The sequence below is a fragment of the Sturnira hondurensis genome, unplaced genomic scaffold, assembly GCF_014824575.4.
Source record: "Sturnira hondurensis isolate 20B ecotype Veracruz unplaced genomic scaffold, ASM1482457v3 Scaffold0021354, whole genome shotgun sequence".
Classification (NCBI taxonomy): Eukaryota; Metazoa; Chordata; class Mammalia; order Chiroptera; family Phyllostomidae; genus Sturnira; species Sturnira hondurensis.
In genome coordinates this window covers 25,058,583-25,081,217 of record NW_028093985.1, presented here as the reverse complement: position 1 = coordinate 25,081,217, position 22,635 = coordinate 25,058,583, and the positions used below count along the sequence as shown (strand labels likewise).

The 22,635-nt window shown below is 32.7% G+C and overlaps 1 protein-coding gene across 14 annotated transcripts in view; it reads right to left on the bottom strand.

Moving 5' to 3' along the window:
* Nucleotides 1–22,635, bottom strand: part of PPIP5K2 (diphosphoinositol pentakisphosphate kinase 2) — a 66,891-nt gene that overhangs the window by 35,609 nt on the left and 8,647 nt on the right. For 10 of the 14 annotated variants that reach the window (XM_037032037.1, XM_037032039.1, XM_037032043.1 and 7 more), the window contains exons 3-17: nt 19,743–19,938; nt 17,186–17,276; nt 15,893–15,978; nt 14,644–14,798; nt 13,294–13,395; nt 11,972–12,133; nt 10,471–10,592; nt 8,955–9,056; nt 7,818–7,904; nt 6,753–6,828; nt 6,556–6,665; nt 5,514–5,599; nt 3,457–3,582; nt 3,193–3,314; nt 2,744–2,926 (exon numbers count right to left, since the gene is read on the bottom strand). In XM_037032037.1, coding sequence (XP_036887932.1) covers nt 2,744–2,926; nt 3,193–3,314; nt 3,457–3,582; nt 5,514–5,599; nt 6,556–6,665; nt 6,753–6,828; nt 7,818–7,904; nt 8,955–9,056; nt 10,471–10,592; nt 11,972–12,133; nt 13,294–13,395; nt 14,644–14,798; nt 15,893–15,978; nt 17,186–17,276; nt 19,743–19,938 — 1,806 coding nt within the window. The remainder of the gene's footprint in view (nt 1–2,743; nt 2,927–3,192; nt 3,315–3,456; nt 3,583–5,513; nt 5,600–6,555; nt 6,666–6,752; nt 6,829–7,817; nt 7,905–8,954; nt 9,057–10,470; nt 10,593–11,971; nt 12,134–13,293; nt 13,396–14,643; nt 14,799–15,892; nt 15,979–17,185; nt 17,277–19,742; nt 19,939–22,635) is intronic. The other 4 variants (XM_037032038.1, XM_037032041.1, XM_037032048.1 and 1 more) reach the window with 1 other exon arrangement.

Below are 22,635 nucleotides of genomic sequence, written 5' to 3'. Positions count from 1 at the left end.
AATAATTTCACAGCACAAATTAAGATGGCCCACAGAATACAGTAATAAAATCAAGGAGGAAATAAAAACCTTGGAATTTCATGTTAAAAAAAATAAAATCTTAGCTATCATGAGATTATCTACAGAGAATATAGAGCACAAGTACTATAACATACAATGACATTTTATTCTAACTTACATTGACAAACTGCTGACGTAATATGAACAAATATGGCTCTAACCATTTGATATATATTTACATGTAATAATCCCAAGACTCTATTATCATAATCTTTTTCCAGTTGAGGTATCTAGAGTTTAAGCTCAAGATCAAACCACTAGCATGTGAAGAGTGGGATAAAAAGTGGATATAAAGCCGGTACTCTTCAACACCATGCTAATCCTCTTATGATAAGATTTTTACAAGTCAACGAAAGTCATTTATGACAACATAGTTTTAAATTCTAGTTTTGATGCTTGGCTTGGTAAGTTGTTTACCCCATCAAATAAGTTTCTACAAAAAATAAAACAATTAAAATAGAATTTCACTTTTCTTTATGGTGAACTAGGTAGTTTAACCATAAAGAAACCATTGTGAATAAGTAAAAATCCTGGGCAAAAAACTTCTATATTTCTGCTTTAAGGTATCTGAGAAATAACATAATAAAGAACAATAGAACCAGAACCCGTAGAGAGAGTGATTCTGGTTTAAGGCTATATCTGCACTGGAGACATTTGTTGATCTAGAACAGACAGCAGAGAAGTAGAGTAGAGCTTTCATAGTATTGTTAGATTAAAGGAACAAAGGTCAAGTCCAGGGTTCCCCAAGGTGGAATGGTGGTAAACTCTCCACATTTAAGGTTCAAAAAAGTGAGGGTGAGCAAACCAGCCCACCAACGAATGGCAGATCAGGCTCAAGTCAACTGTTCACCCAGAAAGATCTGTTCTGAAACTAGATTAAGGCAATCCTAGATTGCTATGTCCATGGCACATAGAAGGAACAAATAAAAAATCTTATTGGAAGATAATAATATCTTATTTATTTCCACAAACAAATAAAATGTCCAACTGTAATTAAAGACGTTCAGGTGCACAAGAAAACGGAACATCATGAATATCAATCAGTGGAACAGACAAGAGAAAAGGAACCGAAGAGATTCTAAGTAATACAATTATCAAAAACTAAAAAAGAAACTTTCTATGTTCAGGGGGATAGAAGAAAATATTGGAAATCAGCAAAAATGACAATATTATATATACAAAGAAGCCAAAAGAAATATTAAAATTGGGAAACACACTGGCTGAATTTATTGCACATCAGATACAGCCAGAGATAGATTTACAGTAGTTACAAGATTTCATCAAGAATAAATGCATAGAAGCAAAAGAATAAAAAAATTTTTTAAAGGATAAGAGAAGAGAAAGTTCTAGCAAACATACATGTGCAGAGATCCAGAAGAAAGTAACAGAAGCAATACTTAAAAAAATAAAAATGATTGCAAAGGACACATGGGCAAAACCAAGGGGGAAGGTGGAAATAAGGGAGGGAGGTGGGTTTGGCTGGGCTGGGGTGGGGGATGTGGGGGGGAAAATGCAGACAACTGTAACTGAACAACATCAAATAATTTTCTTAAATAATTTTATAAATAAATAAATAAATAAATAACCCTTTCCAAAACTGAAACCAAAGATCTTACAATCATATTAAACTATTAGTAGAATAGATTAAAAAGCAATTTACATCTAAGCATAAGAGAAAAACTGCTAAAAACCAAAGATAAAATAAAATGTTAAGTAGCCGAAAGGAGTTATTTACAAAGACAAAGAAATTATAGATAGTGCACAAGATCAAGAGATAACTTCCCAAAGTAAACATTGGAAGCCAGAAGATAGTAAAGCAACATCTTTTTTAAAATTTTCATTTATTTATTTTTAGAGAGAGAGAGGAAGGGAGGAAGGGAGAGAAACATCAATGTGTGGTTGCCTCTCATGTGGCTCCCACTGGGGCACTTGGCCTGCAACCCAGGCATGTGCCCTGACTGGGAATCGAACCAGCGACCCTTTGGTTCGCAGCCTGCACTCAATCCACTGAGCTACACCAGCCAGGGCTAAAGCAACATCTTGATACAATGAAAGAAATTGCCATTCTAGAATTCTATACCTAATAAAAAAATAAAATCCTAAGAGTAAAGAGTAAAGTTGAAATAAAAACATCTTTGCACTAAAAAACAAAAATAAAAAAACGCCACAAAACAAAACAAAACAAAAACAAAGGAATTCACCACCAGTAGACTGGTACTAACAGTGTTACTGTATTGTTCTTTAAACAGAAAGAAAATTATGTTAAATGGAAACTCTGAAATTCAGAAAAGAGTAAAAGGTAATTATATAAAGGGCACATTCACAGGTAATTCTAAATAAATGCTGCTTGTATAAAAGAATAACAATGGTGACATATTGGGAAGCTTAAAACACACAGAATGAAAATAATATTATTGCATCAGGTAAGTATTCTGGATGTCATCAGAATATGAAAAAGAGCAACATAAAAAGTCAGGCTAGCAGTGATTCCTAAGAGAGGGGGCTGCAATTGGGATAGGGGTACATAGGTGCTAGAGTTGTTCCAATGTTCTCTTTCTCTACCTGGATGGTGAGAATTATATGAGTATTTGCTTTATAATACAATAAAGGCTAAGTTTCTGTTTTTGTACTTTTCTTTGGTGTGTATAATATTTTACATGTAAAAGACTTTGCTAAGACCCACCTTTTCATAATCTTCCGCAGTGAAATCTCTATCTTTCTGCAGTATTTCATGAAGTCTTGCTTTCACTCGCTGCTGACAACTGCTCAGGGAGTCACTGTCACTATCCAGAAGACCATTCATGTTTGCGCTTTTTACCATCTGAACAAGAATGGGGGTAAGCTCTCCTTCTAGTGCCAAGAGCCCCTAAACATATTAAATAAAGCCAGCACAGATTTAAAAGTTAGTATGTGAAACAGAAAGTAACATAATTATTTTGCTACATGAATTTAATAGGCTATACACTATTTACTATAAACAAACTTTATTAATAATACAGTTTATCATTGCCATTTCAGGGTTTTAGTTGGAAATTTCAGGTTTGGAAACTTAAAATATTGCCTTAGTAAAAATATTTTAAAATGCAATTATTAGATGAAAATTCTAGTAGTTCTCAAAACAGAGATGTGTACCTTTGCAAAAGCAGCTGCAGTCATCTGCACACGTCCTTCATCAGAGGCATATATTTTGAGGTCATGCCGGTAGGTACTATGTAATCTAAGTAAACCACAACCAGGAAATCCTGCATAATCTCCTGAAAATAAATCCTCAAATCACTTAAGCTACATTTTCATTTCACTGTATTTCTATAAATATTTAATAAATTTCAAGATAAGTGAAAGACTTGAAAACGCAATGTATAAATTTAACCAAATTAGAGAAACTCCAAGATTTACCTTGACCGCCAGGATACATACACCTGAAAGCTCTTCCAAGTTCTTCAGCCTGGACCCTGCCTGCAGGGGTTAGTTCTCCTCCCCATTTTAGAACCAAAAGTAAGGACGGTTCTTCTCTTCGGCTGTCTAAGATACATGTGAATGGATAAAGCAAATGTCAAATTTGTTTCTTTTAACAAACATATTTCAAGATTTTTTTTCTCTGTGCTCTCTTCTGCAGTGGAATACGGTCCTTACGTATTATATTGTTCCTTAAATGTACCTCTCTCTGTAGGCTGTTGCTTCTGTCGGAAATACCGAATTGTTCCACCAGTTAAAATCTTCCTAAAATTTCAAAATGTCCTCCCCACTGTAGGAATAAAACTCTTTCCCAGTTTTCTGAAAGGAAGTCTTGCTTCTTCCTTCACTGCTCTCATAGTGGTATGACAACAATGGTACTTACAAAGCATTTAACTGTGCAGCATTTGCTAGATTAAGAGTTCCTGATGTCCACGGAACTCTTTATGTCAAGAGGTGAAGTGAAGACGGTGTACTCCTTTTTTGTGATTAGCATAACCCTTAGGAAGATGTGATATCATAGAACCTAATATTTATTGTAATTTACATTTATGGGTGAGATAAACAAAAAAATATAGCCAAGAGCAGATTTTAAAATTGACTTGTGAAATGTTTAACAACTATGCTGTATATCTAAAACTAATATAATATTGTAGGTCAACTGTAGTTTAAAAACAAATAAAAGTAAAACTTAGAATTGTAAAATCTCTGTATTCCCCAGACCAAGTATTTTCTTAGAGTTAAGAGGAGGTAACATAAGAGAGGGAGTTTATATTTAATTTTGACTTGCCCTTTATCATGCCTAATATCTGTGTTCTTTTACAGAAACAAGGGTAATTTAAAAATAAGCAATACAAGTGCTAAACAACTTCACGATGATGCATTAGAAGGGATATAACATCACTCTTTCCCCTGGGGATAGTTAACAGTTACCTGTGCTTTACCATGAAAACCAGTATTAATTTATGACTTTTTAATTTATGGAATGTTTTTTAATCATAAATACTAACATACAGAAAATTAAGCTTATTGTTATTAGTTACCAAGTATGCTAAGAGAATAACACATCAAATTTTAAACTATATAAAGATCAAAATAATTAAACTTCAGTTTTGATGTAAGATAATCATTTCTTCAACTTTTGTTAGTATAAATAATGCCATTTTGAATATCCCAATACATCAATCTTAGCCTAAATATCTGATTACTCCCTTAGGATAGATTCGTATACACAAAATTAAGGTCAAAGAATATAAGCATTTTTTTTGAAGTTTCTGATATACGGATATTGACAAATCACTGTTCAAAGAGTTATGTCAATTTATCCTCCTATAAATAGACTAAAATCCTGCCACACTTTATTTTCATCAGCACTCGTTACCAGTCTGAAAAAAAGAGAATAAAATAAAACAACTCTGCCAGTGTGACAGACAAGTGGTTATTATTGTTACAACTATATGAAGATATTGGGTGTCTGCATTTCTCCATGAAATAGCTTCTCTAACCTCCAGCCATTTTTCTTTTAAAAGGTAAATGCATTCATGGACTTTTGCTGACTGCTCTTAGAAGTTTAATTGTATTTAAATGCTTATTCTAATTTACTGGGTGGAAGAAAATATCTATCTTACCACATGTTGATTCTGTATTTTTTCAAACAGTCTTTTCAGACTTTTTTGAGCTTTCATCCTCTTCTAGCAAAAGAGCAAGAGGCTCATTAAATAACATTTAGTTATAAATAAATAAGCTTTCTGAAACAACACCTGAGTAATAGGAAAGTCCTATCAGTTATCAAAATAATGAAATCTACCCTTTACTTAAACAATGAAGAATAAAAATCTATACTTTAGATAGAAAGCAATTAACTGAACTCCACTAAATAGCACGCCAGTCCTTAACTATCAGACAGAACTATTAGACAGAAAGGGCCCAAATGTAATCAATCGATGAGTAGGAAGTTCCTACATGTAATTAAAACACAATGAGAATTAATAATGACATACCTTCCTCTTCACTAGATGTTTTAGGACAACCATGAGGGAGATAGGTTAATTGTACCTTACGATTTATTCCGGAAAAATGGCCATACCTGCAAAATAAAAAGGCAAACAGAATGAACAATAATCAGGAAGTATTCAATATGACTTCCTGGAGAAAAACTAAAATCCATCCAGAGAAAAAACTAAATCTTACATATTAATGCCTCCTTCTTTTTGTAACTACATTGTTGAATTCTTCAGAATATCCTAGGAAAATAGCTATACCATAGGCAGTCATTCTAACCATCATAAAAATGAAAATATAAAAAAGTTTCTCTATGAAAGTTAGACATCTTTGGAAAGATAACAAAAGTAGAGAAGTATATAAAAATATGAACTATGTGTCTTAAAAAGATAAAGGAAATAAGAATTTAAGTGGTCAAAATTGTGAAGCTTTTAATAGGAATACTGGTGGTACCTACTTGACCTGATTAAGACATAGTTCAAAATTATTATTTTTTTTAAAAGCGTTGAGTCTGTGGTCAAGTGGGCAATGTGTACTTCATCTTAAGTAGTACTTCAGGGAACATCCAAATTTGATGTCATTTCTCATCTCATTAAAATTAAGAGTAAAACTAAAACAATTAAGGATCAATATAATATGTTTTTTCACTGGTGAATATAAAAATCTCATTAGCCCTTTCACTAATGTCTCCTCAACTATAATGATAAAAAGCAAAAAGATCCAACTGTGAAGGAAATTAACATGAAAGGTCACACATATTTTTCTTTTATTATCATTTTTAAAGATTTTATTTTATTTATTTTTAGAGGGGGAGAGAGTGGGAAAAAGAGAGGAAGAGAAACATCAGTGTGGGGTTGCCTCTCATGTGCCCACAACTGGGGACCTAGCCCACAACCCAGGCACGTGCCCTGTCTGGGAATCGAACCAGTGACCCTTTGGTTCACAGGCTGGTGTTCAATCTACTGAGCCACACCAGCAAGGGCATTTTTAAAAAGGGTTACAAGTCATTATCAAAACCAAAGGTTTCAAAAAGATACTCACATTTCTAACACTGTCTTAAGTTGTTCAAGTTTTGACTTGTTTTCTTCAATGTCAGAATCATTATTCTGCCCCAGCTCCATAAGAAGTTGTCGTGCAATATCCAACACTTCCTATAAAATAAATTAAGAAACAACTGAATTTTTGTGTAACTTTGCCATTAGCAATTTAAAACTCAAAATGAAATCAAATGCACTTGCCTGTAATTGTTTTGGCTTTTTGAGTTTTAACTTCCCAGATTTATATCCATCACACTTTTCAAAAAGATCAAAAAATCTTACAAAAAAAAAGGGCACTATTAGTCATTTCCAATGATTAATATTACCACCACATACTTAAATCAATTATAATAAATAACAGATATACAACTATAAATGATAATAAATGATAGATATGGGACTTGGAGTGTTGGCTTTCAAATACTATACTGTGTCTTTTTACCTTCCTTTACTGTATCATGCTGCTTCTTTACTTTTATTGATAAACTTCTGCATTTTCTTAAATCATATCAAACCAAAAATCACTAGATTATTTTTTAAAGTTTTCTCATGATGGAAACAACATATAATACAAAATATGTGTTCCTTAAGTCACAACATACACATACATATTTTTTAAAAATTTTTAAAGATTTTATTTATTTTATTTTTAGAGAGAGGGAAAGGGAGGGAGAAAGAAAGGGAGGGAGAGAAATATCATTGTGTGCTTGCCTCTCACATGGCCCCCACCGGGAACCTAGCCTGAAACAAAGGCATGTGTGCTGACTGAGAATGGAACTGGCAACCCTTCAGTCCGAAGCCCATGCTCAATCCACTGAGTTCCACCAGCCAAGGCCACATCCATATTTAAAAATCTGTTTCAACACATATTTAATGGCTCAAATTCTATTGTTTCCATGTCAAATATTAAAAAGAAAAAAACATAAATTTTCATTTTACCAATATTCTAGAAGGTTGGGAGGTTAATGACTGTCAAAGAGCAATATGAGAGAATGATGAACCAAAATTAAGTAGAACGCCTTTACAAAAGTAAACGAAAGTCAGGTCAGACTGATGGTCACTAATGGACATTGCCAAAATAATTTTCAGATGCCGATGCATATAAGTATTTTAAGTGGATTTGGTTTGCATCCAGTGGTTTAAATATTAATGGCCAAGAAATGGCAGTAAATGGTTTTTCTATATGATGTATTAATCAAAATAGCAAATCATCTATCAAAAATGTTAAATTATCTCCTGAGTGTTGAATTATTCCCTAAAACATACTTTTGATGCCTCACTTCCATTTTCATTTTTTGCTTTGGTGTTCGATCCCCATGACGTATGACAGCTATGACACATCTAAGTTCCATCCTGAAATTAAAACAAAAAACCCGCTCAATTTTTACCAAAGCTTTACGTTGTATAACTCAGAATAATACAACATCTAATTATTTACAGCCATCTCTTACCATTTCAAGATCCTCCCTATGAAGAAAAGTACTTGTAACAACTGATTTTAATTTTATCAAATCAAATCCTAAAAAGGTTACGAAGCTGAAGATGAAGTAATACTAAACTATGAAATACCTCTAGAGATGATAAACTATAATCCTAGACCTTCATTAAATACCTGCTCTTAACAATAGTTATTATATATTGAAATTTCATTCCATTAACACAAAATAAAGTTTTACTGTGTTTATTTTGCTCATGTAAGAAGAACAAGTGTTTCCAAATCAAATTACTGTAAGATAAAAAGGAATGCTAAGATGTAATTTAGTGTTTGCCAATCTGTGAGCCACAGAACACAATCCTGCAGTATTTTAAAACTTACCTAAAAATATTTTGTGTTAAATAAGTTTAGAAATATGGGTTTAAAAAGAAAATTAAATATTTTTGCCCCCCTCAGGACTTCTTGGAATAATTAATATGCTAATATAAGTCTCTAACAAGTGAATGTGAAGATCACCGACTCACCTGAATAACAGGTGAATTTCAAGCAGTATCTTTCACTAGAATGTTATGAAACACTTTGGCAATATTGGTCCAGTTAAATTTACCTCAAAACATAACTGTAAATATTTTCTTCACATGCTAAGAGTACAAAAGTTGTATGACCACTGACTACAAAGCTTTAAGTAATGCACCTGTTGTCATCTCCTTTATTTTTATGGTTTAATGCAACAGTTCTATAATTATCTAAGCATTTTTCAGGATTGCATTTGTAACAATATCGAAGATTTTTAGTTCAGGGGAACCCTTGTAAAAGCGTATACATATTGCTCCATTTGCAAGGTGAATCATATGAAAGCATACCCATTAAAGTATCTAATAATCATTCAGAAATTTAATCTTTATTGCAATAGCACGGACTAATGAAGAAAACCCAAGGAGTTTCTAAGTGAAAACATTCAAACTTACATAGTTCCCGATGTAGTTGGTACAATGGGGATATCTTCAGCTTCTAAGGGTATTGACCAGGGGATATGAAATTGTGGAGCAAGCTCTCTCATCACAATATTGCTTTAAGAAAAAGAAACAAAATCAAAAAGTAGTTCCTTTTAAGACAAAATTGGGTACTTAATGACAAATAACAGAGAATTATAGGAGTTGAAGTCAAACCATCTAGTGATTATGCGATAAAAGCACGTAAAAAGTAACCCAAATAATCAATCCTGATCAAGAAATATTATTAGATCAGCAGTTCTAAACTGGTGTATCAGAATACACAAATGGGATGCCATAAATCTGGAAGTATTTATCTATATACTTAAGCTTGAAAGATTAAGTCACAGTGGATTCAAATAACTAATTATAACTGAATCAATCTAATCAATCTACTTTACTAAGGTTCGAAAATCTAAGATTATTTCCTCTTTGTAGCCACTAATCATTTCTTACCAATTTATTGATCACATATAAAACTATTCTAAATACCAATGCCCATTTTTAACAAATTTCTAACATATTTTACTAATAGGGTTAACAACGGAAACACAAGGAAACCAGTTTAAGTAATTATAAATTATTTTTGTTTAATTTAATATTTATTAATGCTAAAATTTAGTAGGCTGCCCCAAATTTCACTTGAAATGTAAGTTCACAAATCTTTGAAACATGTAATAAAAGCTGGCTCCACATTTTATTTTATTTATTTATTTTTAAAGATTTTATTTATTTATCTTTAGAGGGGAAGGGAAGGAGAGAAGGAGAGAAGTATCAATGTATGGTTGCCTCTCGTGAGTCCCCTGCTGGGAACTGGCCTGCAAGCCATGCATGTGCCCTGACTGGGAATCAAACCGCGATCGTGTGGTTAGCAGGCCCGTGCTCAATCCACTGAGCTATGCCAGCCAGGGTTAATCTGTTGTTCTACTTATTGAATGGCTCCACATTTTAAAGAGTAAGTTTTTATGGCTTTGTCATATATACTTTGAAATGTTTTAAAAATATTTCTTGCCTTGCAAGTCTTCTACATCAAGTTATAAGAAAACAGGTGAAAGAATAAAAACTGGCATTTCTATCAGCAATAATTTCTTTTACATTCACATGATAATTTCATGAGACAGATCTTTAAATAACATGCTTTTAGAAAGAATCATCATTCAAAAGAATTCTGAATTCTAAATATTTCTATTTACTCTGGTTACTTATTTCATGAATGTTATTTTTGTGCCATATAAAGAAAACAAAACTACAGCATGTTTAAATCTATAAAGTTAAAATACCTTTAGGCTGTTATCTATTCTGGTTGTAAATCTACCTTTGATAACACAAAGTAAAGTTCATGATCTCACATGTTTTTGGAGATGTCATTTTATGAACAATGATTTTTATGCAGAGTGCTAAGAAAATCCTAATCATTTGATATTTACAATTATTTATTTTCCAAATAACTAGTATGAATTAGCTGTAACAAAGATAAAGAAAATATTCTTACCCAAGTATTTTTGCACAATCATCATAGTATTTCATGGAATTTTTCACAAAACTGAAGCCATTGACATCACAGACATAGGACTGTCCATTGGCCCGTAACAAATCAAAGCCACAAACTGTTTGCTATTTAAAATAAATGACAAACTTTAAAGTTCCATTTGAATTAAGATTCCTAATTTTCTAGTCTTATTAGAACAGATCAAATTTTATAAATGCTTAAAAGTGCATTAATTACTGTTTACTAGTTTACTTCATAACAAATAAAAAAGAAGAAATTACTTATTTGTAACTTGAGTACTCTGAAAATATACACATATAACTCATGCTATATAATCATTACCACAAAGCAGATGTGGAACAATAATGTTCAAGGGACAAGGGAGGCTAAAAATATTACCCAGTTCATCAATTTAATTTTAAAAAGTCTTAGATAAATTTTGTACTAGCAGAAATTATATCACTTTAATCCAAAAAAACCCATAAAGGAAAATCAATTTTAAAGATATATCCTGAGGAAATATTCAATTATCATCCCTCCGAATCTTTTAAACCCTGACAAGCACATACTTGTGCACATATGAAATAAATTTGGGAGAACAAAACAGTTTGAAAGGAATAAATTTCCTGTTCAAGCTCCAAAAATTTTCTTATCTTCTATTTTATATTCAAATCATCACATTGTTAGTACAATGTGATTTTAAGTCATGGCTTTTGGAATCTTGGAAATACAAGTTAAAAAGATGTATATGAAATTAGTAAAACATATTTACAGGCTAATATTCCTGCCATGAACAAGACCTCAAATTATTAAGGCACAAAGAATTTATTTATTATTTACTAACCAATAATATACACTCATCTTTAAGTTATATTTTCAAGGCAAAACTTCAAAAAGGTGAAGTTTATCCTTTATCAGACACAAGCTGCACAACTTTTATTTAAATATTTACGGTAGTAAAAGCCTAACGATATAAATTAACTGAGGGAATTAATCTAATGCCAGAAGTAAAGTTTTCTTTAAGAAATAAATTTGCATTGCTTTCATGAACATATTTCATCATCTACAATAGGGCCCCAAAACTGGTTATCATGGCTATAATACTAAAGACCCATGTTACTCAAAAACAAAAGTTAATCAATTCTACGGGTATATAGTATTTGGAACCAGTTTTAGTTTTAATATGTGAAACAATACCCATAAACACTAGGTAACTCTACTGTTAGTTAAGTTTTCCTCTGAAATTTTAATTTCTGAATAAATTGACAAAGTTCCCTTTTATATAATACAGATAGAACACAGGAACATAACCTTCATTTATTATATATTTGTATTATTGGCATATAAGAATCCCTTGAGGAGTACATAAACTGTTCACCCATCACTTTTATTTTCTCAGCTTACTTCTCCTATTACCAGCACAAATAACAATTATTTTACTCAACAAAGAAAATTAGGATTCTCTTAACAAGGGTCTATATGCGCTATATAAATAACATCTTACCTTAAATGCAAGGCAGACTTTCCAAGCAATTAATTTCTCTCGTGCATTGAGAATAACAGGGTATCTCACTTCTTTTCCTTCACTATCTCGTTCCACTTTGCCATCCAGTGCTGGCGATTTTCGAGCTTCAGCATGGGCATAATCTGGACCCACTGTATAAACCTTTAAAAAATGTTAAAGTATATATTTCATTAAAACATATAACCACAGACAACAAATTTAAAAAAAAAAACAATCAATGAAAAATACTTCAGTCTCCGGACTATGCCTTTACACATCTTTCTATTTAGATGCCAAAAGTTTTATATTTTGGGAAGAGGTTATAAATAATTAATTAATGGGGGGACTGATAGGGTGAAGTTCTATTCTCTATGGCAAAAGATTGCACTGAGCATTACGAGGGAGCGCAAGGATGTATGCGATGTGACTTCTCTCAAATTGTTTTAGTTTAACAAAGGAGAGTAACAAATAACTACAAAAACATTATGGAAGGAAGCAACTGCCAAAAGAAGATTTAAAAAAGGGAGTGGTGAAGATAGCATAAATTTGAAGGCAGACAAGAGAGGAAAAGGTGCCCTAAGCAAAAGTGGTAAACACAGACAGGGCAAAAGCATGAAAACAGCACGAGCTATTCAGCGAAGAGTAAGTTATTTGGGATGGCTTATACCGTAAGCAATAAGATTCAGAGGACAAACAGAGGGAAGAGTGTAAAGTAAGTATCTTGTACGCCAGCTTTATGAATCTGATTATTATCCTGTGGTCAGTGAGGATCCACAAGAAAATTTTGAAGGAGAGGTTCATGATCAGGTTTAAGAAGAAACACTGGTTAGACAGACTGGAAAAAGGTAAAGCAATGAAGACCTTATCTGTCACCAACAGAGTTTTGACAACCCATTACAGTTGTTGCGTATCTCACATCATCATCTATACTAATCAGTGCCTGGAAACTGAGATGGCTATCAGGCCCTCATCCACTGTATTTCATTGCCTAATGTCCTTTTAAAGAGGCATACATGTTATTGTACCACAAGTTATTTTTAAAATATTTTGATAACCTTGTTTCAATAAAACTTATCTTTTTAATCTTGCATAATTTATTTTAATAATTTTAAAACATTACTCTAAGAAAGAATTACTTTAAAAAGGGTCTACAGGCCTCAGACTGCCAAAGGCATTTGTAGTACAAAACAGATGAAGAATCCCTTGTCAAAAAGAAATGGAGCGATCACAGGTTAGACACAGCTAAATAAGGGATAACCTATTTTCCAATATCATTGGTAAACTCTAAATACAAAATGAAAGTATACTTTAATCAACCCTACCTTAACGTCAGTACCGTCTGTAGGCATGAACTCTTCATATATATACGAGCCTGTTTTTCGTACACTGCTTTCTGGGGAATATACACTGCTTCTACTGCCAATCTGAAAATAAAAGATGCCCATCAACACTAAAACTAAAGTATTCCCTTCACTTTCTTAATACAACCCTTTGACATCTATTTGCATCTTAGACAAAAAATTTTTAATCCATAAATATTTAACAACACTATGTAGTTGACACTGTATTTTCTGCTGTAATTTCAACTTACATGTAAGTTAAATTGCATTAAAATACAATGAACATTAAGAATAATGTTTCTGAGATTCAACCACATTGCAAGTAACTTCAATTCATTCATTTTTAACACTACAGAATTTTCCACTGTATAAATATACCATAATTCATTCACTCTCCTATCAATGTATATTTGGGTTGTTTTCAAAGCGTTAGCTAGTAGAACAACACTGCTTTGAACATTCTTAAAAGTGTCCTTGTGGTACATGTGTACTACAGTGTTTTTAAGGTATATACTAGAAATGAAAATGCTAGGTGATAGAATATGCCCTCATTCAATTTACAAAGATAATGGCAAGATCATTTATAAACTGTTTTAACAATTTAGTCTCTCCAGCAAAGTATGAGAGCTCCCACTGCTGTACATCCTTGTCTGTATTTGGTATTATCAGACTTTCTAATATATGCCTCTCTAGTGGATACAAAACAGTAAGTTATCTCATCATGTTCTTACTTTGAATTTCCATAAAGAAATTTTTTAAGAGTGTACGTCAGTTTTTCATCCTGACATATTCTAAAATGTGTTGCTAAGAAGCTACTCTAATTTGCATTCCTGCCAACAACATACGGGCTTCTGCTTGTTTCCCAACTACCTCTGTCTTTCTGATCTTTGCCAATACAAAAAGTAGTTCAATGTCATTATCTTCTACATCTGATTTGCATTTATTTGATTAGGAGGGCAATTTTGAGGATACTTGAAACTTTTGTACACAAAAGTTACTGATATTACTTTCTCTATGAACTATCCATTTGGGTACCATTTTTATAAAAGACTGCTGATCTTTACCTAGCATTTTATATGACAGATATGTAAATGGAAGGTAGAAAAAAATCAACTTCCTGGTATTTTGTAGGCAGAAATTTTGCATAAACAACACTAAATAATTAAAACTATGGCTTCCTTTTCTAATAAAGTATGATATCAGTTTTAATAATTTATATCTAAATGATACATTCTTACTTAATCACAGTTTGAATATGTACTTAATTACCCTTAGTAAAATTTATACAACAAAGCACAAAGAACAGCATTCACTAGGATAACCAAGGTTTACCTTTCGAAAAAGTCTCTGACTTCCACCACCAGCGGATGTTGGATAATAAATGTAAACATTGTGATCTTCTGCACTTACTGGCTTTTCTACAAATGGCTTTTGGAAAACTTCCCCATTTACTTCTACATGATCTTCCCCTTCAATCAGACTGCATTCTATAAGTCAAACATAATAGCAAGGAAAATTACCTATTGTGTATTATCTAGATATATTATCATTACTGAGAACTCTTTCTTATTTAAATAAAAATTACAAAGAAAAGTAACCTTGGATAAAGTACTGACTTGGTTTTAGTTAAAAACACTTATGCAAATAATATATAAAATATTTATGATATATGGCACTAGGAAATATAGCTGTTCTTCAAAACCTTATGGACCTGCTATTTACCACCACATAGAAATCAAAGCTAGATATGAAATAATGCTCACAAGAAGGATTGAGAAATAATTCCAGAATGCTATCATTTCCTGAAAAACATATGGGATCACCCATATCACAAATACCACAAAATACAAAATTATTTAATTTAAAAAGTAACTGATATGCAGAGTAAGCAAGCAATCCAATCAGAAAGTAAATTTTTCACCTCTAGACAAACAAGAAAGTTCTGTTGTAGATAATAAATGCTATCTTTTATTTATTAATAAAAGTTATTTTAAGGTACAATGAAGTTATAAAAATTCACCCAACACTGTTATCAGAATATTAAATCTTAATACAGACACACAGTTATTTTGCCTATTTAGACAAAGTTTAAATAGGCAAAGTTTAAAAAGTTTACAGAGCTTACATGCTGTTTTAGGTAACCAGGAAAATGAAGCAAAGGGTATTTTAAAGTATTAATACATGGTAATATTTCAAAATTTCTAGTCATTAGAAATTTAATTGTGACATCTCAGCATTAAGTTTCTAATCCTTAATTCAATAGTCATAGACAGATCACTTGTTTACCCCCCAATAAATACAAATTTATGAAAGCACATGATTTAAAATTTGTTTATGATTCTCAGAGATATGTCATACATAAACCAAAGAAAAACAGGATCTATAATTCCTAAATATTAGTTAGCCTTTTGGCTCAATATCACATTTTTAACTGAATACCATGCTTGTTTATTTGGGTCATTAAAAAAATGAATAGAGTACTTTGAGTTCTTCATATTCCTTCTACTTAATTATAGAAGGAAGTGGTTCCAAAGTGTGCTGAATGACAGAAAACAGGTTACTTAAAAGCCCTTACGGTTACCTTTGGGATTATTTGGGTCACGGTTCAAAATTGCATAACGAGGAAGTAAAATACCTTCAGCTTGAAGGATACTATATACTTCCCTCCTGCGGAAAAAGAAAAATGAACATCTTGATTGTTTTATAGCTGCTTCACAAGTATATCATTGTACGGTTCATAAGATATATATCCCTGTTTTATCACTAAAAAAGAAATGTAAATTAACATTTTTATATAAACAAATGTCATTTAAAATATCAAAAATATATATCACAAATATTCAGCAATTAGAACAAAAATGTATGTATATTAGGTGGTATATTAAAATACTAATTTTTAAAATTGAGAATGTGAACGTATATAAAGGAATGGTTAAATAAAGTTGCTATATTGCAATGACAGAATATTACCTAACCATTAATACTCTATATAAATTTAATAACATGGGAAAATACTGACAGTATAAGAGTTGTCTTAATTTTGTAAAATACGAGTGCGTGAATGTATTGCTTTCTATATAAACAAATAGTGGCAGGGTTAAATGTCTTTCTTTATGCTTTTATTTTCTTAAAGTGAATAGGCATTTGCAGATATACATGTATTTATATTATTATGCATAAACATGCATTAATATGCAAACCTAAAAATGTTTTAAAATTTTAGGTATTAATAGTGTTACCATCTAAAAGAACAGTGAAAAACAAAATAACTATAGGGTTATATATTTTATAAAGTACTTTCATATATATAATCTCATTGTAATACTAACAAAAAATAGTATGCTAGTGAAATTATAAGGGTAGTCATCAGAGTGAAATATCAATTAAATGCAATCCATAAATACATTTATATTTACCATTTCTCTTAGAGAAATGTTATGTCTATTAAATGAATGCTAACATAAATGGTGAAATATTTTTTAAATAGTTACACTTTACCATTAAAAATCACCTACTGATAATGACTTAATTTAATGAGTCCTAATTTCCTCATCAGTCACACGATAAACTGTTGATCATTTCCATGATTTTAGCAGGATTTGGAAATTAAACCACCTTGGTGTAAGTCCTTGTCCCACTACTTGTAGAACTACTTGTGACTCTGGGCAGATTAACTGGTATCTCTAGTTCTCAAGTCTCTTCATCTGTAAAATTGGGTATGAATATCTACCTCTAAGAATTATTTCAAGGATACCACAAATTAATGTATATGAAAACACCCAATACCATATCTGCTTAGAGTTGATAAGTTAATTTTCCTAAATCAAAGTCAATTTTCCTTCCCTCAATTCAGCCAACTTCACCACTCACTCACCTATCTTGTATGAGATACTGCATATTCAAGTCATTGATTACAAATGGATTCCTGAGTTTTGCATAGGCAACTGCTTTGTCCAGTGGAAATCCTAAGAACATATATCATTAACATATTCTGAACAATCTCAAGATAAGTTGACATCTATAACTTTATCGAGCTGAATTTAAACCATCTCCCACGAAAGTTGAATTTCACTAGGCACATAACTGCTTTCTATAAAGGCATGGACTAATTTAACACATAAAAGTTATTTAATGTGCACTGTTAAATAAACCTTATTTCCGCCCAATCACCTTGATTGATAAGGCACAGCAGGCCATCTATAACTGAATTTAGAGCACTGGCACGTTAGGCACTGTTTAACTATTCAGCCATCTGATAAAGGGCACAACTGCCTCATAAACAAACCGAAATCTCCACATGAATAAAAGTATCACAATCACCTGGTGATTTTTAAAGAATATTCACAACTGCCCCTCTCCCTTAAAATATTTTGGTGTTTATATCTATAAATTAGCTGATAGTTCAAATTCACATACAACAGATATATGCTCAAAACAAAATATTACCCTCAAAACATAAAATACATGAGCAGAATAACGCTTGCTGCTATTAGGTCAATGTTAAAATGTCAGATATTAACCACCTAAAACTTCTAGACTTTGCTAAAATTACTAAATATAATAAAAATGAACCAAATGGCTAATACAGTCTTAAAAAATATTTAAAGATTTAATGATTATATGTCATTCTCTGCTGACAGAAATCTACAATTTTATCCATCAATTCATATTATTCAGAGAGGCAGTAAACCAGAAATTAACAGCAAAAACCAGGGTTCAAATCCTGGTTCCATCTTTCATCCTCTATGTGATCTTGAACAAATTTATTTAAAATCTCTAAGCCTCTGATTCCTGGCTGTAAATGGGTATTATGTCAGTCTTACCTAGTAGGGTTTTTGAGGAATTAAATAGAAATGTATGTAAAACACTTAACACCATACCTGCTACCAAAAAAATGCTCAATAAATGTTAACTGTTATTATTCCTTAAATGACAATATTTTAATGAATATTTTATCTAAGGAAATGCATAAAAATAGTATGCATGCATAACTTTAGCATTTAACTATAGTACACGACAGTACCTGTGAAGAGCTGTATTTTACAGCATTACCAGAATATTTAGAAGTATTAAAGCATACTAAAATTAAAACAAAAATCTACAGTCAATTAAAGACTCATTCCAAAATTCCTTAGTTTCAAAAATTTAAATAAATACCCAATACCAATAATCACTTGACCACAAATTATATATCCTTCAAGTTTTATGAAGATTTTCAGAAGCATTCTTCACTTGTAAAGATGTCTCCATGTCTGATCTGAAGCCTCCTAAAATAATTCAGCAACAGTTCGCTGCTTTGCTGTTAAAGAGGAACTTCTTCCCTTACCAAAAGACAGCACTTGAGATACAACCTTAGATAGAGCCTGGTTTTAATAGGCAAGTGGGTTTTGTAGAGAGAACCATGTGGTAGCAAGGGAAGAACACCTTACCCTCAAGGACAAGCAAATTTTAAGATTCTCTGAAATGATGAACTTTAGTCTATAAAGACCAGGGCCTTGGCTTCTCTATGAAATAATAAAAAACAATATAGGCTGTAGGACCAAAAAGGGTCTCAATCCTTCTTTCTGAAGGAGATGCTTCTTGAACACCTAACTAAAGTCAGACTTGAACCCTGCTGGAGACTACATCCTTGAATAATAGGAACGGTATAATATGACCACATTTATAAATGAGTGCAAATCTATAATTCTTAGTGAGAAATTCACTTCATTTACAGAATCTTAGATTATAAATTTTCAGATATACATATAACAATAATTTTGATTAGTATACCATGAAGTACTATTTTACTATGAATACTAAAGCTTAATTGATATTTCAGTTTGATTACAAAAGACAGCCAGTAAAATCTAAATTCAAATATTAAGTTCTTAAGAAAGAAATAAAGTATAAATATGTATAGGAGAAATGAAAGATCATTTCCTATATGGAAAAAGCATAAGGGATTAAGATACTCAGTAATTTAAGAATTTACCCTAAAAATCCTTGAGTTGCAACCAAAGATACATTTGAGTTCATCAAAATCTTACTTTTAATAGTGAAGCCTGGAAACCATCTAATTGTTAGAATATTGGATACATATGCTATAGTACACCCACCCATATGCTATAGTACACCCACACAGTGACACACTATAACACCTTTTAAAAATCAGGTTTTTGAAGAATGATATGGAGAAAATACTTCTGATCTAATTAGTGAAAAAATTAAATATAAAATTACATATATACTATGGTACTAAATATGTTTCTAAAAATATATACAAAAAAGGTTGGCAAGAAATACATCAAATGTTAATATTAATATCACTTATCTGAGAGAGTATGTAAGTAGAATTTTATTTTTCTAATTTACCTAATATTCTACAATTATTATGTATTAGTTTGACAATCAGAGAGAATATAAGAGTTTCCCTTCCCATTCATTAATACCTTTAGAATGGAAAGAAATAAGACAATCACATAAAGGCCAGTTTTCCACTGGTTCATTCAAAATAACATCCTCTTCAAACACTACTACTGTAATATATTTAAATAAGGAGATCCGTTCGAGAATTTCCTTCATTGGTTTGGATTTGGATTTCTTTGCCATGGAACATATTCCAACCACAATCTGCCTTTCTGGTGGCTAAAACAAAAAGAAACAAAAAATCAGGTTGACTTAATAGGAATCCAAAGTACAGCTGTCTTAAATCTTTTTCAGAAGTAACTGAGACATGTGATGAATTGATAAAAGTGACACAATAACCAAAAAAGGTCATTTTTTAAAATTATACCATTATCATACATACTTAAAAAGTTTTCTACAGCTATTTAAAAAGTTTTAAACAAAAAATTTTCAGAACATTGTTACTATTTTCTTTCAAATTTTAAATGTAAATATGCTTTTTAATTGTCCCCAGTAAATCTGTTTACCTTCCTCACACCAGAAAGGGGCAAATGAAGGCCAAACCCTACCTAATCCAAGCACAAAGGCCAGTGGGAGTGAGACAAAGAATTCTCTTGACTGAAATAGATATTGTTCTGACTAAAGCTACACAGTGTTAAACTATTATTGTAGATTGAGTTTCACTATTAGTTGGTCAACTACGACAACACAGAAGGAGATCTTGGAGAGAGCCACACTGCCCGCAGGGGTGTATATGCTCTCTGACACCCCAACTTCCTTCTCTAAGGGCCCTGGTTAATGGTAGCATCATCTCTGGCACCCCTGCTGCAGTTCAAAGTCCGAAATTCAGCCTGAACTAAAAAAGCAGAAAATGGAAATAATTAATAACTATGAGTTGTCCAAAGGTTTATAAAATTACTCAAGATTTATTAAAGCAGCCCTGGCTGGCGTAGCTCAGTGGATTGAGCACAGGCCTGCAAACCACACAATTGCAGTTCGATTTCCAGTCAGGGCACATGCCTGGGTTGCAGGCCAGTCCCCAGGAGGGGACTCGCGAGAGGCAACCATACATTGATACTTCTCTCCTTCCTTTCCCCTCTAAAGATAAATAAAATATTTTTAAAAAAAGATTTATTAAAGCCTTTGCTTCATGTGCTTAGTTTGTATCAAATATATAAAGCAGTGCCCCACTGGGCTCAAGTTATACTAGAGTTACAAAGTTTTACTAGACTTCTTATTATAACTCTAAAATTAAAACTGGATAACATCAGAATAAAATTGTTATTCCTCTTTAGTCTAGAATTATATTCCTTCATTGCTCTAATCATATAAAATTCAAATTGGTTCTGGATTTGACTATAAATCCTAACCTCCCGGGATGTTCCCTTTTTCAGTTCTTTCCTGCTAAAAAGCCTCCACACAGCTCCTTATCATGTTCCTAAAGTAGATTTCTTAGACAACAAAAGTACCCTACCTACTTTTTCATTCTGCTTTACAGTAAAAAAAAAAAAAAAAAGCTAATATGTTAAATTTTGTATCATTATAGATCTATTTAATGAATATATCTAATCACTGACTAGGATGAACAGAAAACATTCATGTTTAAAATGTACAAATAAACCTACATTAAGAAAAAAAGTTACAGGGGCTTCCAGGTAAGATGCAGGCATAGGTAGATATGCGTTGCCTCGTTGCATGACCATAAGAAAGAATGCAACTAACTTAAAAACAAAAAACACCCAGAGCTGCCTGAAATTACCTAGAAAAAAACCAGAACTGTACAGAAGCCTGACAACCAAGAATGTAAAGAAGCTATATCCATCCATATGGGTAGGAGGCCAGGAGACGGGGAGTCTAGGCAGACAGGCTTTGATGTGGTGGAGGTGATCCAGAGGTGAAGAGATGGCAAAGCGACAGCAGCCAGGGAAACTGGCAGCCCAACATTCCCATGTGGTAGATAAAAATTAGGGAGACACCTTGTGAGTGAGTGAGCCCAGCCTCAGGCCAGACTGCACAGTGCACAGTTCCAGTGCTGAGAAAAAGAAAACCTCATAACTTCTGCCTGTAAACCCAGTGAGAGTGGGGGTGGCAGAAGACATTGCCGCAGAGCCCTGAATGTTGGGAAACCCACCCACCCTGGGAACTACAACCAGGACAGCAGCGGAAGGGGTCCGGTCTCACATGGGAAGTAGATGAAGTGACTGGAAATAGGGTGAGAGCCAGGCAAGCCTCCAGAAGTCATCCAGCAGTGCCACCGTCCCCTCTTCAACACTTCCCTTACACACAGACCACAGTTGCCCGGGCTGGCAAAACCCAAAGCTTTGGCCCATATAACTTAACAGGTGCGCTAAATTGGAATCAAAGTAGCTCTACCTAGTACACAGACAGAGGAAGGCTGCCAGGAGACAAAGAAATATGGCCCAAATGAAGGAATGGAACAGAAACCCAGAAAAAAGTAAGCAACGAGGAGATAGCCAACCTATCAGATGCAGAGTTTGAAACAATAGTGGTCAGAATGCTCGAAGATCTCATTGAACACGGCAAAAGCATAAGGGAAGAAATGAATGCTATGCTTGAGAAATAATGAAAAAACCACAGGAAACCAACAGTGAAGGGAAGGAAGCTGGGGTTCTAACCAATGATTTAGAACAGAAGGAAAAAATAAACATTCAACTAGAACATAATGAAGTACCATCCAACCAGAACATAGCCAGAACAAAAAAACAAGGAATATTTAAGACAACTCTGGGACATCTCCCAAAGGGCCAACATCCAAATCATATGGATGCCAGAAGAGGGAGAGCAACAAACTGAAAACTTGTTTGAAAAAATAATGAAAGAAAAGTTCCCTGATTTGGTGAAGGAAACAGATATACAAGTCCAGGAAGCAGAGTGCCAAATAAGTGGGACCCAAAGAGGTCCACACCAAGACGCATG